General features: G+C 38.2%; 1 protein-coding gene across 6 annotated transcripts in view; it reads left to right on the top strand.

Moving 5' to 3' along the window:
* Positions 1-137: 137 nt before the first annotated feature.
* The window catches only part of herc1 (HECT and RLD domain containing E3 ubiquitin protein ligase family member 1), a 55,579-nt gene continuing 34,088 nt past the window's right edge, over positions 138-21,628 (top strand). For 4 of the 6 annotated variants that reach the window (XM_051900308.1, XM_051900307.1, XM_051900310.1 and 1 more), the window contains exons 1-23: positions 2,046-2,258; positions 4,699-5,642; positions 5,746-5,841; positions 8,014-8,208; positions 8,304-8,615; positions 8,731-8,827; positions 9,171-9,314; positions 9,430-9,557; positions 9,690-9,834; positions 11,402-11,573; positions 12,218-12,352; positions 12,554-12,719; positions 12,819-12,944; positions 13,057-13,263; positions 15,058-15,210; positions 15,342-15,474; positions 15,565-15,756; positions 17,421-17,636; positions 17,808-17,981; positions 19,736-19,850; positions 19,929-20,049; positions 20,140-20,314; positions 21,302-21,584. In XM_051900308.1, the coding sequence (XP_051756268.1) occupies positions 4,728-5,642; positions 5,746-5,841; positions 8,014-8,208; positions 8,304-8,615; positions 8,731-8,827; positions 9,171-9,314; positions 9,430-9,557; positions 9,690-9,834; positions 11,402-11,573; positions 12,218-12,352; positions 12,554-12,719; positions 12,819-12,944; positions 13,057-13,263; positions 15,058-15,210; positions 15,342-15,474; positions 15,565-15,756; positions 17,421-17,636; positions 17,808-17,981; positions 19,736-19,850; positions 19,929-20,049; positions 20,140-20,314; positions 21,302-21,584 (4,400 nt within the window). In that variant the 5' untranslated portion in view covers positions 2,046-2,258; positions 4,699-4,727. Of the gene's footprint in view, positions 264-2,045; positions 2,259-4,698; positions 5,643-5,745; positions 5,842-8,013; positions 8,209-8,303; positions 8,616-8,730; positions 8,828-9,170; positions 9,315-9,429; positions 9,558-9,689; positions 9,835-11,401; positions 11,574-12,217; positions 12,353-12,553; positions 12,720-12,818; positions 12,945-13,056; positions 13,264-15,057; positions 15,211-15,341; positions 15,475-15,564; positions 15,757-17,420; positions 17,637-17,807; positions 17,982-19,735; positions 19,851-19,928; positions 20,050-20,139; positions 20,315-21,301; positions 21,585-21,628 lie in introns of those variants that run through there. The other 2 variants (XM_051900306.1, XM_051900309.1) reach the window with 2 other exon arrangements.

The following is a 21,628-nucleotide window of genomic DNA, read 5'->3' as shown; positions in this document are numbered from 1 at the left end:
TGAGTGTTTGATTTTATATTGTATTTAATAACTACTGATTGTTATGTCTGCATGACATAAGTTGTTATGCTTACTGGAATGATGCCCCTTCCAGCATGTACTCATGGACCTATCAGAATGCAGACTCTTTTAAACAGTTGACTACACTACTGGAAAGGGATGTTGATTCTCAGTGAACTGTTGGGGAAAGTTGTTTACTCTTAGAGGAGGTAATTCCATATCCATGTGCCTCTGATCACTCTGCTAGATTGTGTCCATTACTGGTGAGTAATGCATTTAAGCTTTAGCATTATGTTGGCACTTATATTGTTATAATTGTTCTATTACTCAGTGTTACATTGCATTCATTCTTTCATACTTTGAAAACATTCCTTCTTTCAAAGCATCCTTTTAAACTGCTATATTCTGATAAATTCAAATGCATGCATGTTGTAGGGTACACATATTATTTCTTTATTTTCTATTTCTCTTGATAAAAAACGTTTTTGCATTGTTTTTATGTGGGTTTTCCCCCAATGTATCGGTCATTGTCACATGCTGTCATACAGAAAGGACACAACCCGGTTGTGTAAGTGCAACTGTAAAGCTAAACCACTGACCAGGATCCTTAAATGACACTGTCATGCTAATTTGACTTGTTTTTCTTCTTCTGAGTAACAGAGCTTTTCATTCTTATGTTGCAGCTGTTAACCCTTTTGATAAATTTGCATATGGTTTCAGCAGGAAAGGCAGAACAATAGGAGGCAAGTGTGTCATTTTTAGCTCCGAGAGAATGCGTTTACAAAGTAATAAAGTATAGTGTCCACAGACGTCAACACAAGACATTCTTTTGCAACAAAGCTTGTGGTTTCCACTCTCCACTTCTCTATACAGCATACCACAAAGCAGCACGAAAAGACTTGTTTTTGCATTATTCTTTTAGTCCTACAGGGGGCAGCGTTTACCTCTTATTTATTCTGGAACCCACAGACATGTAGTCCATGAAAAGTAGGCTACTAATTTAAGATGAAAGGTCTCATCATGTTTGTTGTTAAGTAACTCTGAGGGCAGTGACTCACTGGTGTTTGGCTACTTGTCCCTTATGAAGTTTGGACAGGTCATGGATGATCGAATGCTTTATTGCAGTTTAAGAACAAACGTGTGCCAATTCGTGACTCATGTCAGTTTAAAACTCAAGGTAATTAATTCTTAGAAATTAAGCTTCATTATCTTATTTTTAATGGCTTTCTCGTTGGTCTCACAACCACATTATCCATCTTTTATTAGACTGCGTGGGCGTGCACGCGCACTGCTGTGTGTACTCAGATATTTCTGGAGAATGTTTATCTGTACGTGTTCATATTGAGTCACCCTTCTTTTAAACCATTATTTTTGTTTTATTCATTCTGTAAAATGTTGTCTCACTAAAAATGAAAACTTAATTGCTTTTTTAATTACATTTTTAAAATGAAATAAAGTTGAAATGACATTATTGTGACGTGTTAAATAGATGAAATAGTGTTTCCCCCCCCCCTTTAAATTATGTTCGCCTGTTTACCTTATCAGGACTGCGTAAATATCCAGTGACCCATGTGTTTGTCTGTTTAGGTTTAGTGGTTAAATGTAGCCAGTATAATTTAGCCTATGTATTTTGAACTTAACACGAAAATAGCCTAGATGACAAATTTAAACTTAAAAAAAAAAAAAAACTTAAACTGAAATTAGACATGCTGCCTTGGCAACTAAGTGAAAATAATTTTAAGTACTATAATTACTGTAACTGAAATAAAAACAAATTAAAGCTTTATAGAAATACTATTAAAAAAACGAATAGAAATGAGAAAGAACACTAAAACTAAAAGAAAAGAAAATATAATATAAAAATAGCGTGTGTGTGTGTGGCGTGTGACAACATTGCATCTCAAAGCATTTCAAATTGACGCATATTATGTATATATTACAGATATATGTTTATTCTAAAGGACAGGTATAGTGTTGATATGGGGGCTGTGAGCGCTGTTGTTCTGTGCAGCGGGTAATGAATGATAGGGAGGGACTGAACACTGAGCCTGCTGCTTATTTCACAGCAGCTGAGTCAAGAGGGATTGAGCACTGCTCTCCTCGCTCCCAACTCTCAATTATTCAGCCTTACCAGATTCTCAACCCAGCGATTACGAGTCTTTTCTATCATGCACTGTCACACGCAGGTGCCGAAGGATCATTAATCACCATGAAAGCCACTTTCGTTCATTCACTGAATAGGCCTTTGGCAGTTTATGGTAAGCTCCAGCCTCACCTTTTCAGTTCTTTATTACCACAACAGCCGACAGGTTCAAACCATTTCAAATGTGACATTATGTCTTTTGAACTTGCATTTCTGTTTTCGTAGCAGCATTTGTGTCAAATGCATGCCTTGTACATTGGGCAGATGTTTGTTTGGGTGCATGATTTTAATTTGAAATATCAGCAGCTGAGCTGACTCATGTAAAGTGAGTGGCGGAGGGAGTTGATCACAGCCTGGCAACCAGCTTCTACAGCCGGGCTAATGCGACGGGCTACCTGTGCTATATAGTCCTACACTCACAAGACAGTCAGCTATTTGACTTGAGGCTCCATCAATGTGATAATTCAATCTAGGCACACACCATAAGTTGTAATGTTAGTGAATAATTTCAGTGTAGTGGATTAGCTTAGCTCGCTGGCGTCTACTGTGCTGTTAGCTGTTCTCATGCTAACAAGCTAACGCCTATAAGTTCCATTTCTTATACAGACGTTAGCATAGTAATACACTCCGTTTGAATACATAAAAAACATGCTGCAGATGTCATATGATGACTTATGAAGACATATGTTCCTGGAGAATGCATTTTACGTAATGCTGGATATGCAAGGCAAGCTATGTGATTAAGATGGGTTAGCCAGCTGAATGAATAAGCAAACCACAAGATTGTCAAATCCAACACCGTTAATCGCAATGCAAACAGCTGGGTGGAAATGTCACCCTAATTTTCACAAACAATCAAAGTGCTTATTAGCAAGATATGATAATGTTTAGAGCGGAAGAATGGGGTAAAATAACCTCCTTTGCTGCTGTACTAATGCTTTAGCTGACAACCTGTAACTTTCTAGATTCCAGTATATTAGGTTGTTATTATATAACTGGCTGTAAGAACTTGTAAGACCGTTTTATCATTCTGATAATTTGAAGGGTAGATCAGATTAGAATATACACCCAGGTTCCTTATATTTCCCCATGTTTGGAGAATAATCAAAATTCGGTGTATTTATAGCACAAAAAACTGTTACCCATATACTGTCTGACTCCTAGAACTAATTTTTTTTAGATACTGGCAACCACATAATTTAGCGTTATTGGATTTATTATATGTTGTCTTAGGCTTATGAAATGATTTGAACAAGTTTAAGGAGCTAAAAACTGGAATGGTGTAATTTATATATTAGTTATCATGCGTAAACCATGTATGCATTAGAAGCATGCGTGTCTGTTTCATTAGTGTCATACTTTTGGGCATAAAAATCAGACCCATAAAGGTCTAACGTCAGCCTGCTTATGAAAGTTGGCTGACTAGATAAATAAGTTAATAATCAATGGGCTGACTCAAGACCTACATTTATACATGTGTTCACGCTGAGTACGCAGAGGCTGTCATTTTTCTGGAAAGATTCCAGGCATCGTTAGAAACATTGGAAAGCTGACAAAGTATGTGTCATCTAAACCTCATCTACACTTGATGAACTTTCTAGTTCTGAAGTCCATTACTCCGAATCAAGCTGACTTTAGGATGAATGCATATTTCATCATCACTTTGCATCGTTAATCTTTGGTTATGGTTATACAAGAATGTGGAGAGGTAGACTTATAGAGGTAGAATAATTTAATCTTTTTATACCAATTAAAGAAAATGCACTTGTTTTGTTTCAGTTACTGGTTTCTCTGGTAATGTGTGTGTAACAGTTAAGGTTTAAATTGATTCACTCATGTGATATATATCAGTACCATATTGGTTTTCAACCAATATTAGAGATTGCTTTTAATTTATCTGTATCAGTAAATATTGTATATACACTACCTTTTAAACATTTGGGATCGGTAAGATTTTTTTAACGTTTAAATGCTCACCAAAGTTACATTTATTCGATCAAAAATACAGTAAAGTTGTAATATTGTGAAATATTGTTACAAATTAAAATGACAGTTGAATTTTCTATTTGAAATATATTTTAAAATGTAATTTATTTTATTCCTGTGATGGGAAAGGCGAAATTTTCAGCAGCCATTACTCCAGTCTTCAGTGTCACATGATCTCAACAAAGACTGTTGTGCTGCTTAATATTTTTGTGGTAACCGAGATACATAAAAATTGTATCTCGGTTTATGTATCTATGTATTTATGTCAAAGTTCAAAAGAATTTTATAAAAAAAATTTGTAAAATTTTATAAATATTTTTACTGTCACTTTTGATCAGTTAAATGCACCCTTGCCCATTTTAACTGTCAATAATATATAATATCAAAACAATTTTTTTTATGCGTGCTCATTTCCCTTATTTCCTTCTTTTAGATTACTTGTGCCGTCATCTAACGCTCACTTAATCTTTAAAATTTTATAACTCAAAAAAAGTTATTGACTTATCTGTATAAAATATTGATATTGATACACGGAAACCCTTGAGTCACTGTACCTCTTTATCTCTCAGATGTGACGGTGAGGGTGTAAGGTGGGACCATGGCTGTGATGATACCACCAGTAAAACTAAAATGGTTGGAGCATCTCAACAGCTCCTGGATCGCTGAGGACAGTGAGTCCATCTCCACCCGTGAAGGCGTCGCTCTGCTGTATGGCAAGCTGCTGGCCAATAAGGAGGTGGTTCTTCTCCCTCAGCAGGTGCTATGTTTGAAGGGCCCTCAGCTACCGGACTTTGAGCGAGAGTGTCTGTCCAGCGATGAACAGGAGCATTATCTTGACGCGCTGTTGGCCAGTCAGCTGGCTCTGGCCAAGACGGTGTGCTCGGACTCGCCCTTCGCCACAGCCCTACGTAAACGCCTGCTGGTTCTGCAGCGGGTTTTTTATGCACTTTCCAGCAAATACCATGACAAGGGCAAGGTCAAACAGCAACAGCACTCTACTGAAAATACTCTGGGTTCTGCAGACTTGCAAGCAGTTAATGAGAGGCCGCGCTCTAGTACAGACGCCCTCATCGAGATGGGTGTGCGAACGGGTCTTAGCTTGCTGTTCGCTTTGCTCAGGCAAAGCTGGACGCTTCCTCCGGCCGGTCCAGGGATCAATCTCTGCAATGATGTCATCACCACAGCCATTGAAGTGGTGGGCTCTCTTCCACCACTCTCCTTGGCCAATGAGAGCAAGATTCCACCAATGGGTTTGGACTGCCTGGCACAAGTCACCACGTTTCTGAAAGGGGTGACCATGCGGAACTCCGGGGCCGATGTGGTGGGGAGGAGGCTGGCATGTGAGCTGCTGCTGGGCTTGGCAGCACAACGAGGGTCACTGCGCTACCTGCTGGAGTGGGTTGAGATGGCCCTGGCTGCATCGGCCGGTGTCAGCAGCCTGGAGCAGAGCCAGGAGGGGCTGATGGGATATGACTGCTTCATGAATATTCTGATGCAGATGAGACGTTCACTGGTACGTCCTCACTAAAACTCTCATACACTAACACACATCTGTTTTCACAAGTGTTTTTCATAGTCCTGGTTATTGTTAAATGACTGGATGTCTGGTGTTGTAGGGTTCATCTGCTGATCGAAGCCAGTGGAGGGAACCGACCCGCACGCCTGATGGTCTCTGTTCCCTATATGAGGCTGCACTCTGTTTGTTTGAGGAGGTAACATACTCATAAATATATTTATGTATATTTGTTGTATAGACAAGAAGAGGCAATGTCATTTGAGATGTGTTTTTTTTTACAGTGATATAATGTTATTATTACAGTGTGGGTATTTTGATACAGTCTTTTAACCCTGTAAAGCCTGACATATGAAATAATAGTCAGAAAAATCACATATTTTGAAATGGAACAATTTATTGAATCTTTAGACTAAATGTTTTTAAAAAAAAACTTTTTTTTTTTAATTGAGTATCATATTTGATACATCAGACTTTTATGACTCATATAGTATGATATAGGAGAATATGTAGCTCATACTCGAGGAGTTTCATTCTGCAGCCTCAACTGAGCAAAAATATGCAATTTATGCAATACAGTGATGATTGTGAGATGCACAAATAAACAATAAACATCTCTTAAAAGCGTGATGTATCATATTTGATACTCACATTTTAACATTTCTCTCATTCTCATTTCTCTAAATTATGTATGGACGATCAAGTTTACCCAAGTTGCTTCTGTTCAATAAGTGTTCAGTTTTAAATTTTACTAACAATATAGTTATAAGTTAATTCTTATGTTGATAATTTAGAGGCCTTAGAAATTAGCGTATAAAATAAGAATACGGTAAGCGGTATAGGGTTAAGAAAAAACTATTTAAATGTTATAAATCTTATTCTGTTGGAAAGTAGGATGTCTTTCATAAGGACTTTTACACATTCAGTTTATTTAAGTTCTCAAGAGTCCAATTGAGCAATTGTTTATGACCTAGAATAGAGTGGTTGTAATGTTTGGTGACGTAATTCATCAACATAAGAGTCTTTGTTGTTTCCTGTTAATTTTCTTATCCTTAAAAGGTAGCTACCAATGCTCAATGTGCTACCATAATAATACATAGAAATTTGAACCAAAATAAATTTGAATCAATTTGGCCACAATATTATACTGTATAAATGGAAATTTGTGGGATCATGTTGACTTGCATGCATTTTTTGTATAATATTGATTTTAGATTTTTATAATGCCCCCCTAAGCCAAACTCATTTTTGAATTGGACTAAACGTCACCTTAAAGGGATAGTTTACCCGAAAATGAAAATTATCCCATGATTTACTCACCCTCTAGCCATCCTAGGTGTATAGCTATCTTCTTTCAGACTAACACAATCGGAGTTATATTAAAAAATATCCTGGCTCTTCCAAGCTTTATAATGGTAGTGAATGGAGCTCAAGATTTTGAAGCCCAAAAAAAATGTATCCATCCATCATAAAAGTAATCCATACAATTTCAAGGGGTTAAGAAAGGCCTTCTGAAGCGAAGCAATGCTTTTTTTTTTTTTTTTTAAAGAAAAATATCCATATTTAAAACTTTACAAACTATACTGACTAGCATTCGGCAACACCATATGCAAGTCGAGTTCCGGCGGAAGGGTGACCTCTGACCCAACGAATGACGTAGGATGTCGGAATAGCGTAAGCGTAGGTGAGAGTAGACGCCTCTCTTACATATTTTTTAATATAACTCAGATTGTGTTCGTCTGAAAGAAGTCATATACACTTAGGATTGCTTGAGAGTGAGTAAATCATGGGATAATTTTCATTTTCATGCACAACATACTCCTGTACTGAATAAACTACCGAAAACAAACTAAAATGAAAGTAAATGCATATTAATAATTACAGTGTCCTTTAGTTTATAATGACATACCAAAAGTAGTAATTATTTAATAATTTAAATCAAATAACAATATTGATAACATAAGAAAAAGAGAAACTACTCACTGCTCTTGGTGGGGCAACTTTAGCTGCAATAGGCCACTTGCAACCAAACATTGCCATAATTTTCATTATAGGTCTGCTTCTCAGTCGAACACATTAATATATGAATGCATATGTAAATTATTCAGTGCAGACTTTTAACCAATTTTAAACCTTTTACCTGTCCTTGATATCATTATTGCAAAAATCTGTACAATTAAAAGAGAGTTTCTGCTGCTTTAAGCTCCAATCTATAAGATGCTGCACAACAAATCTGCCCTGCTGTATCTAAAAATAGAATATTAGGAATAGAATATTAGGAATTTATATCATACCAATAATTCTGCAGACTGAAATGGGCAATGTGTTTGACACTCTCGATTTGTTTCAAATCGGATTCCTGATGTTATAGGTGTGTCGCATGGCTTCAGACTACTCCAGAACTTGTGCGAGTCCAGACAGCATCCAGGCAGGTGAAGCGGCCATGGTGTCTGAGACCTGTGAGGTCTATGTGTGGGGCAGCAACAGCAGCCACCAGCTTGTAGAGGGCACTCAAGAGAAAATCCTCCAGCCCAAACTAGCTCCCAGCTTCAGTGATGCACAAACGGTAGAAAGCATCTTCATATTAACTATTCATACTCTGTTAGTGTCCTCCTTTATGCCCATAATGGATATTTGATGACCACATCTCCTGTCTTTCAGATTGAAGCTGGCCAATACTGCACATTCGTCATCTCCTCTGATGGTTCAGTCCGAGCATGTGGAAAGGGCAGCTATGGTCGCCTGGGATTGGGTGACTCAAACAACCAGTCCACTCTTAAAAAGCTGACCTTTGAACCTCACCGTGCCATTAAGAAAGTATCATCATCCAAAGGCTCAGATGGCCACACGTTAGCCTTCACCAGTGAGGGGGAGGTGTTCAGTTGGGGTGATGGAGATTATGGCAAACTGGGTCACGGCAACAGCTCTACCCAGAAATACCCCAAACTAATACAGGGCCCTCTACAAGGAAAGGTACTGAATTTATGCAGTTATGCATCATTTGAGCTTTTTGGGCTCTCAGAACAGACCTGTGTGTTTAAATTATTAATGTTTTCTGCTTCTTGTGTGTGTGTTTGTGTGTTTGTAGGTGGTGGTTTGTGTTTCAGCAGGATATAGACACAGTGCTGCAGTCAGTGAGGACGGAGAACTCTACACTTGGGGAGAGGGCGACTTTGGCAGATTAGGTATATAACTGTCTAATATGTATATTATATATTATATTTATTATTATACATATTTAAATAAAAAATGATAAGAAATGTTTCTTGAGCACCAAATCAGCATATTAGAATGATTTCTGAAGGATCATGTGACACTGAAGACTGATGTATGCTGAATAATGATGCTGAAAATTCAGCTTCGCCATCACAGGAATATATTACATTTTAAAATTTATCATAAATAGAAAAGTTATTTTGATTTGTAACAGTATTTTACAATATTACTGTTTTTACTGTATTTTGGTCAATGCAAAATAAATAAAATGTATGTTTGTGTATCATTGATTACATTTGTCTACACCTGTAGGTCATGGTGACAGTAACAGTAGGAACATTCCCACACTAGTTAAAGACATCAGTAATGTGGGTGAGGTGTCCTGTGGAAGCTCCCACACCATTGCGCTGTCTAAAGACGGACGTACAGTCTGGTCTTTTGGAGGTGGAGACAATGGTGAGTTGAGTTAACCTGTGCCACTTGTTCTGCCAAAGAGACATTTGAGAAGGCTTGTTACCTCCTTTTCTTTGTCAACATATAATTATGTGAACTTGCTGGCATTTATCTGCAGGGAAACTAGGTCATGGTGACACCAATCGTGTGTATAAACCCAAGGTGGTAGAGGCGCTCCAGGGAATGTTCATACGCAAAGTATGTGCTGGCAGCCAGTCATCTCTGGCTCTCACCTCTACTGGTCAGGTATGATGCATTACTAAGCCACAAATTATTGTGTAAATTATAAAAAAAACAGCCAATTTGAGTTCATGTCAACTCTATTGACTCTAATGCAGTGAATATTAATAATAAACACACCATTTATGTATTGTGCAGGTGTACGCTTGGGGCTGTGGTGCGTGTCTTGGCTGTGGTTCATCGGAGGCCACAGCTCTAAGGCCAAAGCTGATCGAGGAACTTGCCACAACCAGAATAGTAGACATCTCTATAGGAGACAGCCACTGCCTTGCTTTATCACATGGTGAGGGATCACTGCAAACCCACTGAATTGGGTACTCAAATAAATGGCTCTGTCTGGTATGCTTAAGTGGTTGGTAGTGCAACAACATTACTAAAGAGAACGAGATGTTTCCGTATAGGGCTGGACGATTAATGAATTTTATTTTCAGTGAGTGTTCTTGCGGGGCATTAAAGTCTTAAAAGTCTGCAATTAGAATCTCCTGGTTTTAAGGCCATAGAAAGTCTTTATTATTTATATTTTTTTTGCTAGGTTATAAAATTTAAGGAGAGGTCTTAAATCCGATGTGTAACACCAAGTCTTTGTTAGTACCCATGTTGCAGCTTGACTGTTATGTATGTCTTTTTTATGTACATGACAGTGCAGGCTTCCCCAGAGATGAGTAGGGGAGGGGAAGTTGCTTGGGAAAAGAGAGCGGGCAAATTCGAGCGAAATGGGAAGCCAAAATTTAATTCCCAATGGCTCGAATATGACCGGTTTCAGAGATGGTTGACAACAGCTAAGGACAGCATTGAAGCAAAGTGCAATTTATAACACAAGACATTCGGTTCTGGAAAGGTGGTTGAATCTCGAAAGATGACAAACACAACTACAAAGCTAGTCTTCTTCTATTGTAAGTTTTGCGCCATAAAACTGGTTTGATTTAAAATGTGCAGCAACCCTATTAATTTACGACTTTTGCTTCTTACAATTATTAAAAAGAGATAATTGAGATAAAATGATTATTGTGCCACATTCCATTTCACAATGATTCGCTCGTTTTGTCTATAAATTGTTGTTATAAAACCAATGCATCCCTTGCCATTATGACATCTTGCTTTTCACCCCCCTCAAAATACCAAACTCACTCCCCGCCAGGCTGTGGCATGTTTAGTTCAGACTGAGCTAAGATGACAGAAAGAGAGCCTTTGGTCAACAAGAATTTTGCATCTAATTCATTTTCTTATTTATTTTTATTTATTATTTTTATAAATTGAATAAATCTTTAGTAGTTTTTACAGTAGGTTGTGGAAGTGCACTACAACATGGTTGATCTAATTCATTTTGGTGTACTTTATAATATTTAATAAAATTTTTATTTAGTATTTTTTTTTTGTTTTTTATATTTGTGTTTTTTCAGGTTTGTGTATGTGTGTATGTGTAATATATATATATATATATATATATATATATATATATTAGAGAGAGAGAGAGTGATATTGTAATTACAGTAAATCATTAGAGTGTGGTTAGGTTTGTGATTCTCTGCATATATTCTCATATTTTCATTTTCAGTCTATTGCATAAAGCATTGTAAACTCAATCAGTAATGTAAATCTTCTTTTTGGGGCTGTGCTAAGGGTTGTGTGAACTGTAGTTCGAGATAGTGGGGTGGGGGGTTAGATTAGTAGCAGAAGGGTATGTGCTGACTCAGACTCAGATAAGGTGAAGCGAGGGGGCCTCACGCATGATGTCACAGACAATTTGACGCTGTGCATACTTAAACAGAACATGTGCAGTTCACGTGTATTAGGAAAAATGGTCAGGTAATCTTTTATATTTTTTTTTCATGTGGATGTTTTTGATAAAGACAATGAAGTGTATGCCTGGGGTAATAACTCCATGGGACAGTGCGGTCAAGGGAATTCCACCGGCCCCATCACCAAACCCAAGAAGGTGATTGGTTTAGATGGAGTGGCCATTCAGCAGATCTCTGCTGGCACCTCCCACAGCCTGGCATGGACTGCCCTCCCAAGAGACAGGTTAGCAAACCCATTGAACCCTTTCATAACTTTCTGTTATTTGTGCTTTTTAGGTCTTAGTTTGTTGATTATTATGGCAAGAAGCTTCTTTGTCGTGTTCTGTTTTTGTTTTTTCTTCTAACTCATTTTTCAACATTCTCATATCCAATGTTGGGGAAAGTAACTTTTAAAAGTAATGCGTTACAATATTGTGTTACTCCCTGAAAAAGTAACTAATTGCGTTACTTAGTTACTTTATGGAAAGTAATGCATTGCGTTACTTTTGCCTTACTTTTTTTCACCTGGGTTGGGCTTGCTTGTTTCATTTTTAAACAAAAAAAATTCTATTTTTGGCAAATGTAAAGACCCTTTCACACCAAAAGTAAAATGAATAAGCCCCAGACTTAAGGAAGTGCAACCTTACTCCGTTTCTCTCAACATGGGGACAGGAGAGGTGTCAGTCTATAAATGGCAAAACAAAGTAACTTGCATTACTTTTTTGAAAAAAAAAAAATCAGATATTTTGTTTTGCAATCTAAAAGTAATGCGTTACTTTACTAGTTGCTTGAAAAAAGTCATCTGATTACGTAACTCGCATTACTTATAATGCATTACCCCCAATGCTGCCCATATCTATGCTAATGATCTTGTGTGTATGTATATAGGCAGGTGGTGGCCTGGCATAGACCCTACTGTGTGGACCTGGAAGAAAGCACTTTCTCTCACCTCCGCTCGTTTCTGGAACGATACTGTGATGGCATCAACAACGAGATCCCACCGCTGCCTTTCCCATCTTCCAAGTGAGTATTCTGCCACCATCATAGAAGAGTGGAGCCTGTCTTGTTTTTTTAAGTGCATTAATATCACTGGAAAATTACTGCTGCTAATAGGACTTAGTTGAGATCAAGTTTCAATTGATTTTCTAAACCATCCAGAAGGTTATTAAATATTGAGTGTATGTCTTCTTGCACTATGGAGTAAATTTGTTTTTGGGCCAACAGGGAGCATCATAACTTCTTGAAACTATGTCTACGGCTCTTGTCCAATCACCTGGCTCTAGCGCTAGCGGGGGGCGTGGCCACCAGTATCTTGGGACGGCAAGCGCGGCCACTCCGCAATCTGCTTTTCAGACTTATGGATGCGTCAGTGCCTGATGAAATCCAGGAGGTCTGTGTTTACATGTGTTTTGCCCCATATTTGTTGCTGTGATGGTTTACTGTGGCCTATGTTTTTCTCTGATCAGTGAAAATAAGTTGCGTTTTGTAGGCTGTCATTGAGACTCTCTCTGTGGGAGCCACAATGCTGCTGCCTCCTCTGAGAGAGAGAATGGAGCTACTGCACTCACTCCTTCCTCAAGGACCAGACCGCTGGGAGAGCCTCTCCAAAGGACAGGTACTTGTGTGTGCCTGTATGAAAAGAAAAAGCAGTTTAAGTTGCTTAACTTAACTTAAAGAATCATCTGTTAGTCGTACTCAAATGAATATGTGTGCTTTTTCTGTCTCAGAGGATGCAGCTGGACATAATCCTTACCAGTCTGCAGGATCACACCCATGTGGCATCTCTGCTGGGGTACAGCTGTCCTCCAGATGCCTCTGAGCCTCCCGCTCTGCCCTCTGACTCTGTGCCTGGCACTCATTCTGACACACATCCTGACACACATTTGGCAGAGATCCTCATGAAAACTTTACTCAGGAACCTGGGCTTTTACACGGTCAGTCCTTGGCAGATATTCTAGCTCTGATCTTGATTTACATGTTTATATTATATAATCATTCATTACAAAATACCTCAGATGTGTGTCTTTAAATGCATGTTGTTATAGGAACAATTAGTCAGTAATAATGGTGACTTTATTTCACAAACTTTTAATACGTAAAACTTCATTTTGAGACTGGAATCACTGAAATTAATAATGCAGTTTAGAAAGTGAAGATGTTGATTCAGTGAGTTCATACAGTAAAGGATTCACCAGACTAATTCAAACCAGTTACTCTTTTTAAGTCTTTTTAATGATTCATTAAACAAACCAGCTCATACTTTAAGAGTCATTTGTTCCTGAATCAATACACTTGCCAGTTTTTGCATGCAACCTACAAAGTCAACTCAATAGAAATGCACGTTTTCTTGCCATGACTTTGCGGTACATATACCGTACATGTAAACTAGGTGTGCAACGGTTCAAATTGCTTACGGTTCGGTTCGTATCACGGTTTTTGGGTCACTGTTTTGGTACAGTTCGGTATGTGCTATGTTCAGGGAAAATAGGACTACTATCAAATAAAAATAAAGAAAATAAGAACAAATAATCAAACTACAAGCAACAGCACAAATAAATACAATAGAGCAAATATTCAAATAAAATAAACAGTGCTTTTCAGGTTTTTCAGGTATTTAACAGTAGTTTTCAGGTACAGAAAATGGATAAAGTAATCAAATAACATTGCATATTATCTTCACTGTATAAATTAAGTAAAGATTAATCATTATAAGTTACAAAAGCTATTCAGTCAAGAGCAGTGTGTGATTTCTTTGTCATTTGTTGTTTAATTTAACATTAAAAACACAGGGAGCAGGAATAGTTTTTTTTTTCCCCTTTAAGACATGCACGATCCATTACATATACTGTTACACATGTAACACATGTAACATACACTCTTCTCACAGCGCGCTCGAGTTCTCTTTCGCGTCTTGCTCTTGAATGTTTAAATTAGCAAGGCTTAAATGAGTTTAGTTTAAACACAGATAGCAACGTGTGCTGTTCAGGTCTCGCCTGCGCTCGTGCGCTATCAACAGCCGGGTGATGACGGCATAAGTGACTGGACATTAGAACATACGGCACTCGCAGTGAACCAAGTTTACAAAGAGTGACTGTTTTGTCCACGCTTTTTGATTATCGCTGTTGTAACGTTCTGGGAAGCCAGAATGCGCATCCATCGACTGAAACATATATTATTTGAACTCTGTCTGTCTGTTTTCCACGTTGCTATTGTCAACAAACCATATTAGCCTATAGATGCGTCGTCATTCGAGATGAACCGCGGTGCAAGTGCATGCCTAACCGTAAGTGGAGAACGGTACAGGTTCAATTTTGTTTTTACGAGAACCGTTGCATCCCTAATGTAAACTGATATACACATATTTGGGTAAAAAAAAAAAGAAAAGTTATTTATTTTGCTGTGGTAAATGTCAACCCGTTAGGATATTTTTGAGAACAAGGGCATGCAAAATTGTAAATCATATTTGGAGAGATTCAGCCAGTACTCTTGTCTGCCAAATGGATCTTGTCTGGGTAAAAATGTAAACACTGTCCTAAGTGAATGTAAACAGATTCAAGAAGATAAAGTGGATATGTGTCACAATATCGTATCTGTGTATTACACTTGCGGTGTAAATGCAACCTCTGATATTCACTGATGATCATCTTCTCAACTGTGGCCAAACTGCTCTTTTCTACAATCTTCAACAACATCCTGTTTTCCTGTGTGCATGTGTGTTAATCTCACAGGACCAGGCGTTTGGAGAGCTGGAGAAGAACAGTGATAAGATCTTGCAAGGAACATCTTCATCTGATAGCAGCCAACCAGCTCACCTCCATGAACTGCTCTGCTCTTTACAGAAGCAACTACTGGCCTATTGCCATATCAACTGTGTTACAGAGGTACTTGTGCAACTAAATGTATCATGAACAAACATAATTAGAGGGAGAGAGATTACAATCTCACGTAGGCCATGTATTTTTTGGTTAGAGTTGTCTGATTTTCTTCTGTATGTGAATCTGTGTTTTTTCAGGGCTCCAGTAGTGTTGCGCTCCTCCATAAACACCTGCAGTTATTATTGCCTCACGCCACAGATATCTATAATCGCTCTGCAACACTTCTGAGAGAAAGCTCTGGAAACGGCAGTGTGCGTGAGAAGCTACGAGGTATTTTCAATATACACATGGTTTTGCTAAATGCATTCATAACTATATGCAAATGGACCTGCTAATTTTGCCTGTGTTTGGATTTGGTAGATGTGATCTACATGTCTGCAGCAGGCAGCATGCTTTGTCAAATTGTGACATCCTTGCTGTTGTTGCCTGTTTGGGTGGCACGACCATTGCTCAGCTACCTCTTGGACCTGCTTCCCCCGCTGGACCGTCTCAACAGACTCCTGCCTGCCGCCACACATCTTGAGGAACAGGAGCTGCAGTGGCCGCTACATGGTCAGACTGTCACATTCACTGTCTTGAAATTGCCAAGAATCAATGTGTGCTTCAGTGCAAAATAATAGCTGGTTGTAGGTTTAAATCCCATATGGGTCGATTCATCATCTATCACTAATCTAATTAGTTAACTAATTAGCTAATTTAATTAGTTAACATTACTTAACTACATTAGTTAACATGAACTAATAATGAACTGCACTTCTACAGCATTTATTAATCTTTGTTAATGTTAATTTCAACATTTACTAATAAATTATTAAAATCTTGTTGACATTAGTTAATGCACTATGAACTAACATGAACAAACAATGAATGTTCATTAACTAACATTAATGAAGATTATTAAATATAGTAACAAATGTATTGATCATGGTTGGTTCATGTTAGTTAATACATTAACTAATTTTTAACTAATGGACCTTATTGTAAAGTGTTTCCAAAGTTTTTAATAGATAGATGATACCTGATAGAAAATACCTGTAGATATTAAATGTAAATATAAATGTATAGATATGATAGATGGATAATTTTGTATAAAATCAATATATATGTATGTACGTATGTACATTTTAAATCATTTTAAGCAGTCTTGCGTGCCCCTTGAGAGTTTTGCTGAGGCCTCTTAGTGGGACCTGGCCCCTCTTTTTGGGCCTATTTACACCTGGTCACTTCATGTGTTTTCACTGATCAGATATCTGATTTATCAAAACGATTCCATTTACACTTGGCCACATAAATGTGTCTCTGCAAAATGAATATAAATCCGATTTTCAATTCCCGCGCTATATGCAGATTTAACGGAGCTCACGTCACCGAAAGCAACAAATATGAGCTGCATTTTATTGGTCATCAGCTAATTTCAAAATCAAAGACCGCAATAGGAGAGAGCAGCACTGTTAAGATCATTTAGTCTCATTACTTTTAATGAAGATGATTGTGTTTTGAGTGTCTGCGACTTACTTTCAATTTGCGGCAGTTTGTGCGTTGGCTTGCTGAAGAGATACTCCGCTGCTCATCTGCGGCGATGCGTGATGCAGTAGTGCTGTCATATCTGACTATAACATGTTATTTAGCCTATAAACGTGTGAGAGCGTGTTATTTTTTAGCATTTTTGGGAGTAAAATTTACATATGTGGTTTCAACAACCAGATGCATTTACACTTGTTCAGTTTTGACTGGAATGCGTCCCAGACCACTTCCTGAAGTGGTTTGAGTGACTGAATTAAAATTCGTCTCGAATGCGTTTCAGAGGGGATTTACACCTGGTCTTTTTATGGTCAGATCAGAGAAAACGCATGAAGTGACCAGGTGTAAACAGGCCCTTTGAGAACCACTCATCACTCAAGAGTCGCTCATCTCCCATTTGTGTTGAACTTCTTTAGCTTTAATCTGTGATACTGTTTTGAATTACTACTAAGGTTAAAGTGTACTTTATTGTCCCAGAGGGAAATTTGTGTTGGGCTTAGAAATACAGCCTCTGCATCACATAAGTCAAACACATAACGCACTTACCTAGTGCTGTTTAATAGCTTGATTGCAGATGGAATGACTCAATTTTTAAACTGGTTTAATCTACAACTTGGCATTCTTAACCTCCTACTATTTTTCTTTCACTCACAAATCTTATATTTACAACATTTTCCTTCCCTTTCTTCCTGTAGGCACTCCAGATCTAGTTGATCCAGTGTGCGTGTCAGGGCCGGCGCAGTGCTGGGTGTGGTTGGTGGATCTGGAGCGTACCGTAGCGCTGCTGGTGGGACGTTGTCTTGGAGGAATGCTTCAGGGAGCCCCACCCTCACCAGAGGAACAGCACACTACCCACTGGCTCAAAACACCACTTTTTAGTAATGGCCTAGAGACTGATATACCCCAGCTTGGTATGCACACACACACACACACACACACACACACACACACACACACACACACACACACACATCATTAAATGTCCTGTTTCATTTTTGAAATTTGGCTTATGGAAGTATATAAAGGTTGTGAATGCCGTTTCATGTAGATGTCAAAGCTGAACATGTGTATATGTGTTTCAGATGCTTGTATCAGCTCTCTGCTGGAGGTGGCTCTGTGTGGAAATGAGGAGCAAAGACCGTTTGACTGTCAGTTGCATGCTGACATGAGTGTGCTGGTCGATTTGGCCCTTGGATCAACTAAAGAGCCCACACACAGCCTGTGGACAAACTTGCAGGACTATGCCATCAGCAAGGGTAGGACACAAACTAGTGTTGTCAAAAGTACCAGTACTTCGGTACCAAGTTGGTACTGAAATTTTGAAAATGTTACGATACCAGCATATCTGTAGTACCGGGAGTACCGAGTATCCGGGTATATTCGGTACCCACTGATAGGCCTGTGCCAGTATTTTACTTGAATATGACACGAGTGAAGCACAAAGCTTTGTTTACAGAAGAAATAATAGGTTAGCAATTAAATGTGACATCGCAGCCATGGAAACATTTTGCTTCATGCCGAATGAGAGAGGTACGTGAGTCCATACATTTAAGCTTTGTCGGCTTTGCATTCTGTTTTGCAAATCACGATCTGGTCACCTGATTAGCAGAGAATTTAACAATATTCCATTAGTTATTCCACTAGACATGAAATCTCTGTTTCTTTTCCCAAATCTTCACTCACGCAGGGGACTATAAATGTTTCTTCCTTTCATTCGCTTTTAATTAGGCCTATTATATTCGCATTCTTTACTGTGGTAAAGTAGAAAAACACCGTAGGACAGAAACCTTTTTGCTTGCACGTCAATTTCTATTTAACACAGTTTGTGCTTGCTATTAGACTTTATAAGGCGCATTTATTTGTATAGCGCGTTTCACACACGCTGGTGATTTTTAGTTTTGCTTTCTCTGGCAGCGCAAAATCAAACATAGCCTGAATGTTTTACAACAAGTGTCAGTTGCTTGTAACATCAGGAGATAACATGAAGATATTATAAAAGAGAAATGATCTCTTTCCTGCTTGTGTCCCACATCCCTCTCAAAGCGCAGAGCGGTAGGCTATATGACTAAACAAATGTTTTTTTAGAATAATACTTAACTTTCTTATTATTTAGGTTACCATTATTTACTGATATTTATTTAATAGTTTTACAGGCTGTAGGGTGTCGTTTCACTAAAGGAATAGCTAAAATAAACACACACGTCTGTTTCAAAATGGATGTTTGAGCATTTATTTAGTTATTTTTTTTATTTCAAAATTTATTTAATTGAGGTATATACACACACAAACATACACACACGCTTTAAATATTTATATGTATGATTACTATCATATTTAATATGTTTTTAAAAATAAACTAGTTAAATAAAATAGTAAAATAGATCCAACAGATTTTCCTGTAGTACCGAAATTGGTACCGAGAACCGTAAAATTTTACTGGTATTGGTACCGACTACTGGAGTTTTGGTACCGTGACAACACTGACACAAATACAGAACATAAATTGAAGATTATGGGAAGAGTATTATAAATGATTCACTGATGATTAGCCTTACTTATGTAAGTGCTTGCATATTCTCAGAAGTCACACATTAATCTATGCAAACCTTGTAATGGCTTCTATTTCTGTGTTGTTGGGTAGACCCACCCACAGTGAAATCTCATTGGTCCAAAATCTCATTACATACAATTTTTTTTGCATCTGATTTGGACTTTGTGTCAGTTGTCATTTCTTTTATATAAAGGCATTTGTGTTTCTGAAAGCAGTTGGGATCTAAATGTAGAATTTAACTAATATTTGAACTTAGATAACTGCTGTGAGGTACAGTATCTATTCACAGTTACTACCTAGAGGTTACAGTACAATAAAAAAGCAATTGACAATTTTATCCACTGTTATGTTACAGCTGGTCATAAACCTTCAAGCCAACATCTTTGATGGCATTACATGTTCATTAAATCTTTTTTTCCAATCTTTTTCTTTTGTGTTTGTGTGTGTGTGTTTGCGTAGATTGGGACAGTTCGTCACTGCCAAATGAGGCTCTGTTAGACACAGTGTCCCGCTTTGTACTTGCTGTCCTGCTGAAACACACAGGGCTGCTGGGACAGGCGTGTGGAGAGGGGAGGTATGACATCATAGACAACATAACTACGGATAATGTTACACTGTAAACACTACTGAAGCATTTCTCATCTTCCTGCAGATATCAGCCATGTAAACTGTTGGCAGAGGTGTATCGCAGTGTGTATAAGGTGCGGAATCGCCTCTTGGCTTGCAAGAACTTGGAGCTCATCCAGACTCGCTCGTCATCACGAGAACGCAGAGTATGACTTCATTTACAAATTATATTGTCAGCATAACTGTTTGATTAAAAACATTTTTAGCATGCCCCTCTTTTCTCCTCCTGTGTGCAGATCTCTGATAACGTGGATTCTGTGGAGATGGACCCTCAGGAACACTCTTTCACCCGAACTATAGATGAGGAGGCTGAACTGGAGGAGAGAGACCGAGAGAGGGAAAGGGAGGAAGGACACCAGGAGCAGGAAGATGATGAGGAGGAAAGAGAACATGAGGTCATGACCGCAGGAAGTGAGTTCAGACATATTTGAAGGGCATGTGTGTGTGCTGATGTTGGCTGATGCTTTGAGTGGCATGGAGCAAAGTTGTCACACACATTCACACGCTATGTGTACTTTTACATTTTCCTGTCTGAGAACTTAGTTATTACACCAAAAAATAAACACGAAGTAATTGTTTATTTACATCTCTTATAATTCCTAAAGCATATGCTGCTATTTTTAAGTGGAATAAACAGAATTTTTTTTTTTTACACTGCTATCGAGACTACAGACCAAAATTGAAGTTATTCACAAATAATCTCCTTCTCCTTGTAAAATGAGCAGCATACAGGTTTTATAAGGATAACTAGGATAAATTATTAATGACAACATTTTATTTCTTTATTACTTTAAAGATATAGTTAGTAATTGGATTGACAGTGAAAATTGCGCTGTGCTAGAATACACCACACAATATAATATACACTATCGTTCAAAAGTTTGGGGTCGCTAAGGTTTTTAAAAGAAGTTTCTTGTGCTCACCAAGGCTGCATTTATTTGATCAAAAATACAGTACAAACGGTCATATTGTGAAATATTATTACAATTTAAAACAACTGTTTTCTATTTGAATATATTTTAAAATGTAATTTTTCCTGTGATGTCAAAGCTGTATTTTTGTAGCATCATTACTCCAGTCTTCAGTGTCACATGATTCTTCAGAAATCATTCTAAATTTAGTTGTGCAAAAGAAATTGATTTATTTAAAACAGAAATGTTTTGTAACAATATAAAAGCCTTTACTGTAACTTTTGATCAATTTAATGAATCCTTATTAATTTCTTTAAAAAATGACCTTACCCCACACTTTTGAACAGTAGTGTATACTAATAAAGCCTCCAAAATTATCTATTGTTACACATTTGTTACACAGCCATAGGCACTTTTTAACCGCGTCATGCTTCTTGGCTGCTTCCCTAACCCGGCCGCTCTCTGTCTTATGTCTTGGCGGGCACAGAAATCTTTCAATGTTTCCTATCAGCACGGGAGGCAGCGCGAGGAAGGGAACGAGATCGAACCGGAAGCATGAGCGTACAGGAAGAACCGGCTCAGCCTGGTCCTGAGCGCAGGAGCAGCACAACCCCTCAGGAGGGACAGGATCTTTACACCACCGCATGCAATGCCGTCATCCACCGCTGCGCAATGCTCCTGCTGGCCGTCAGCACGCCGCTCACTCAACACATCAGTCAGCAACCCCTGACAGGTGGGGGCAACCAGGACGGAGGCGGGTTTATGCCGAGGTGAGTGACGTCATTGTTATAAAGTACAGGTAGCTGATTAAAAC

This window comes from Ctenopharyngodon idella, chromosome 7, assembly GCF_019924925.1.
Source record: "Ctenopharyngodon idella isolate HZGC_01 chromosome 7, HZGC01, whole genome shotgun sequence".
Lineage (NCBI taxonomy): Eukaryota > Metazoa > Chordata > Actinopteri > Cypriniformes > Xenocyprididae > Ctenopharyngodon > Ctenopharyngodon idella.
The sequence above is the reverse complement of the archived record's forward strand: the minus strand, read 5'-3'. Positions and strand labels throughout refer to the sequence as shown.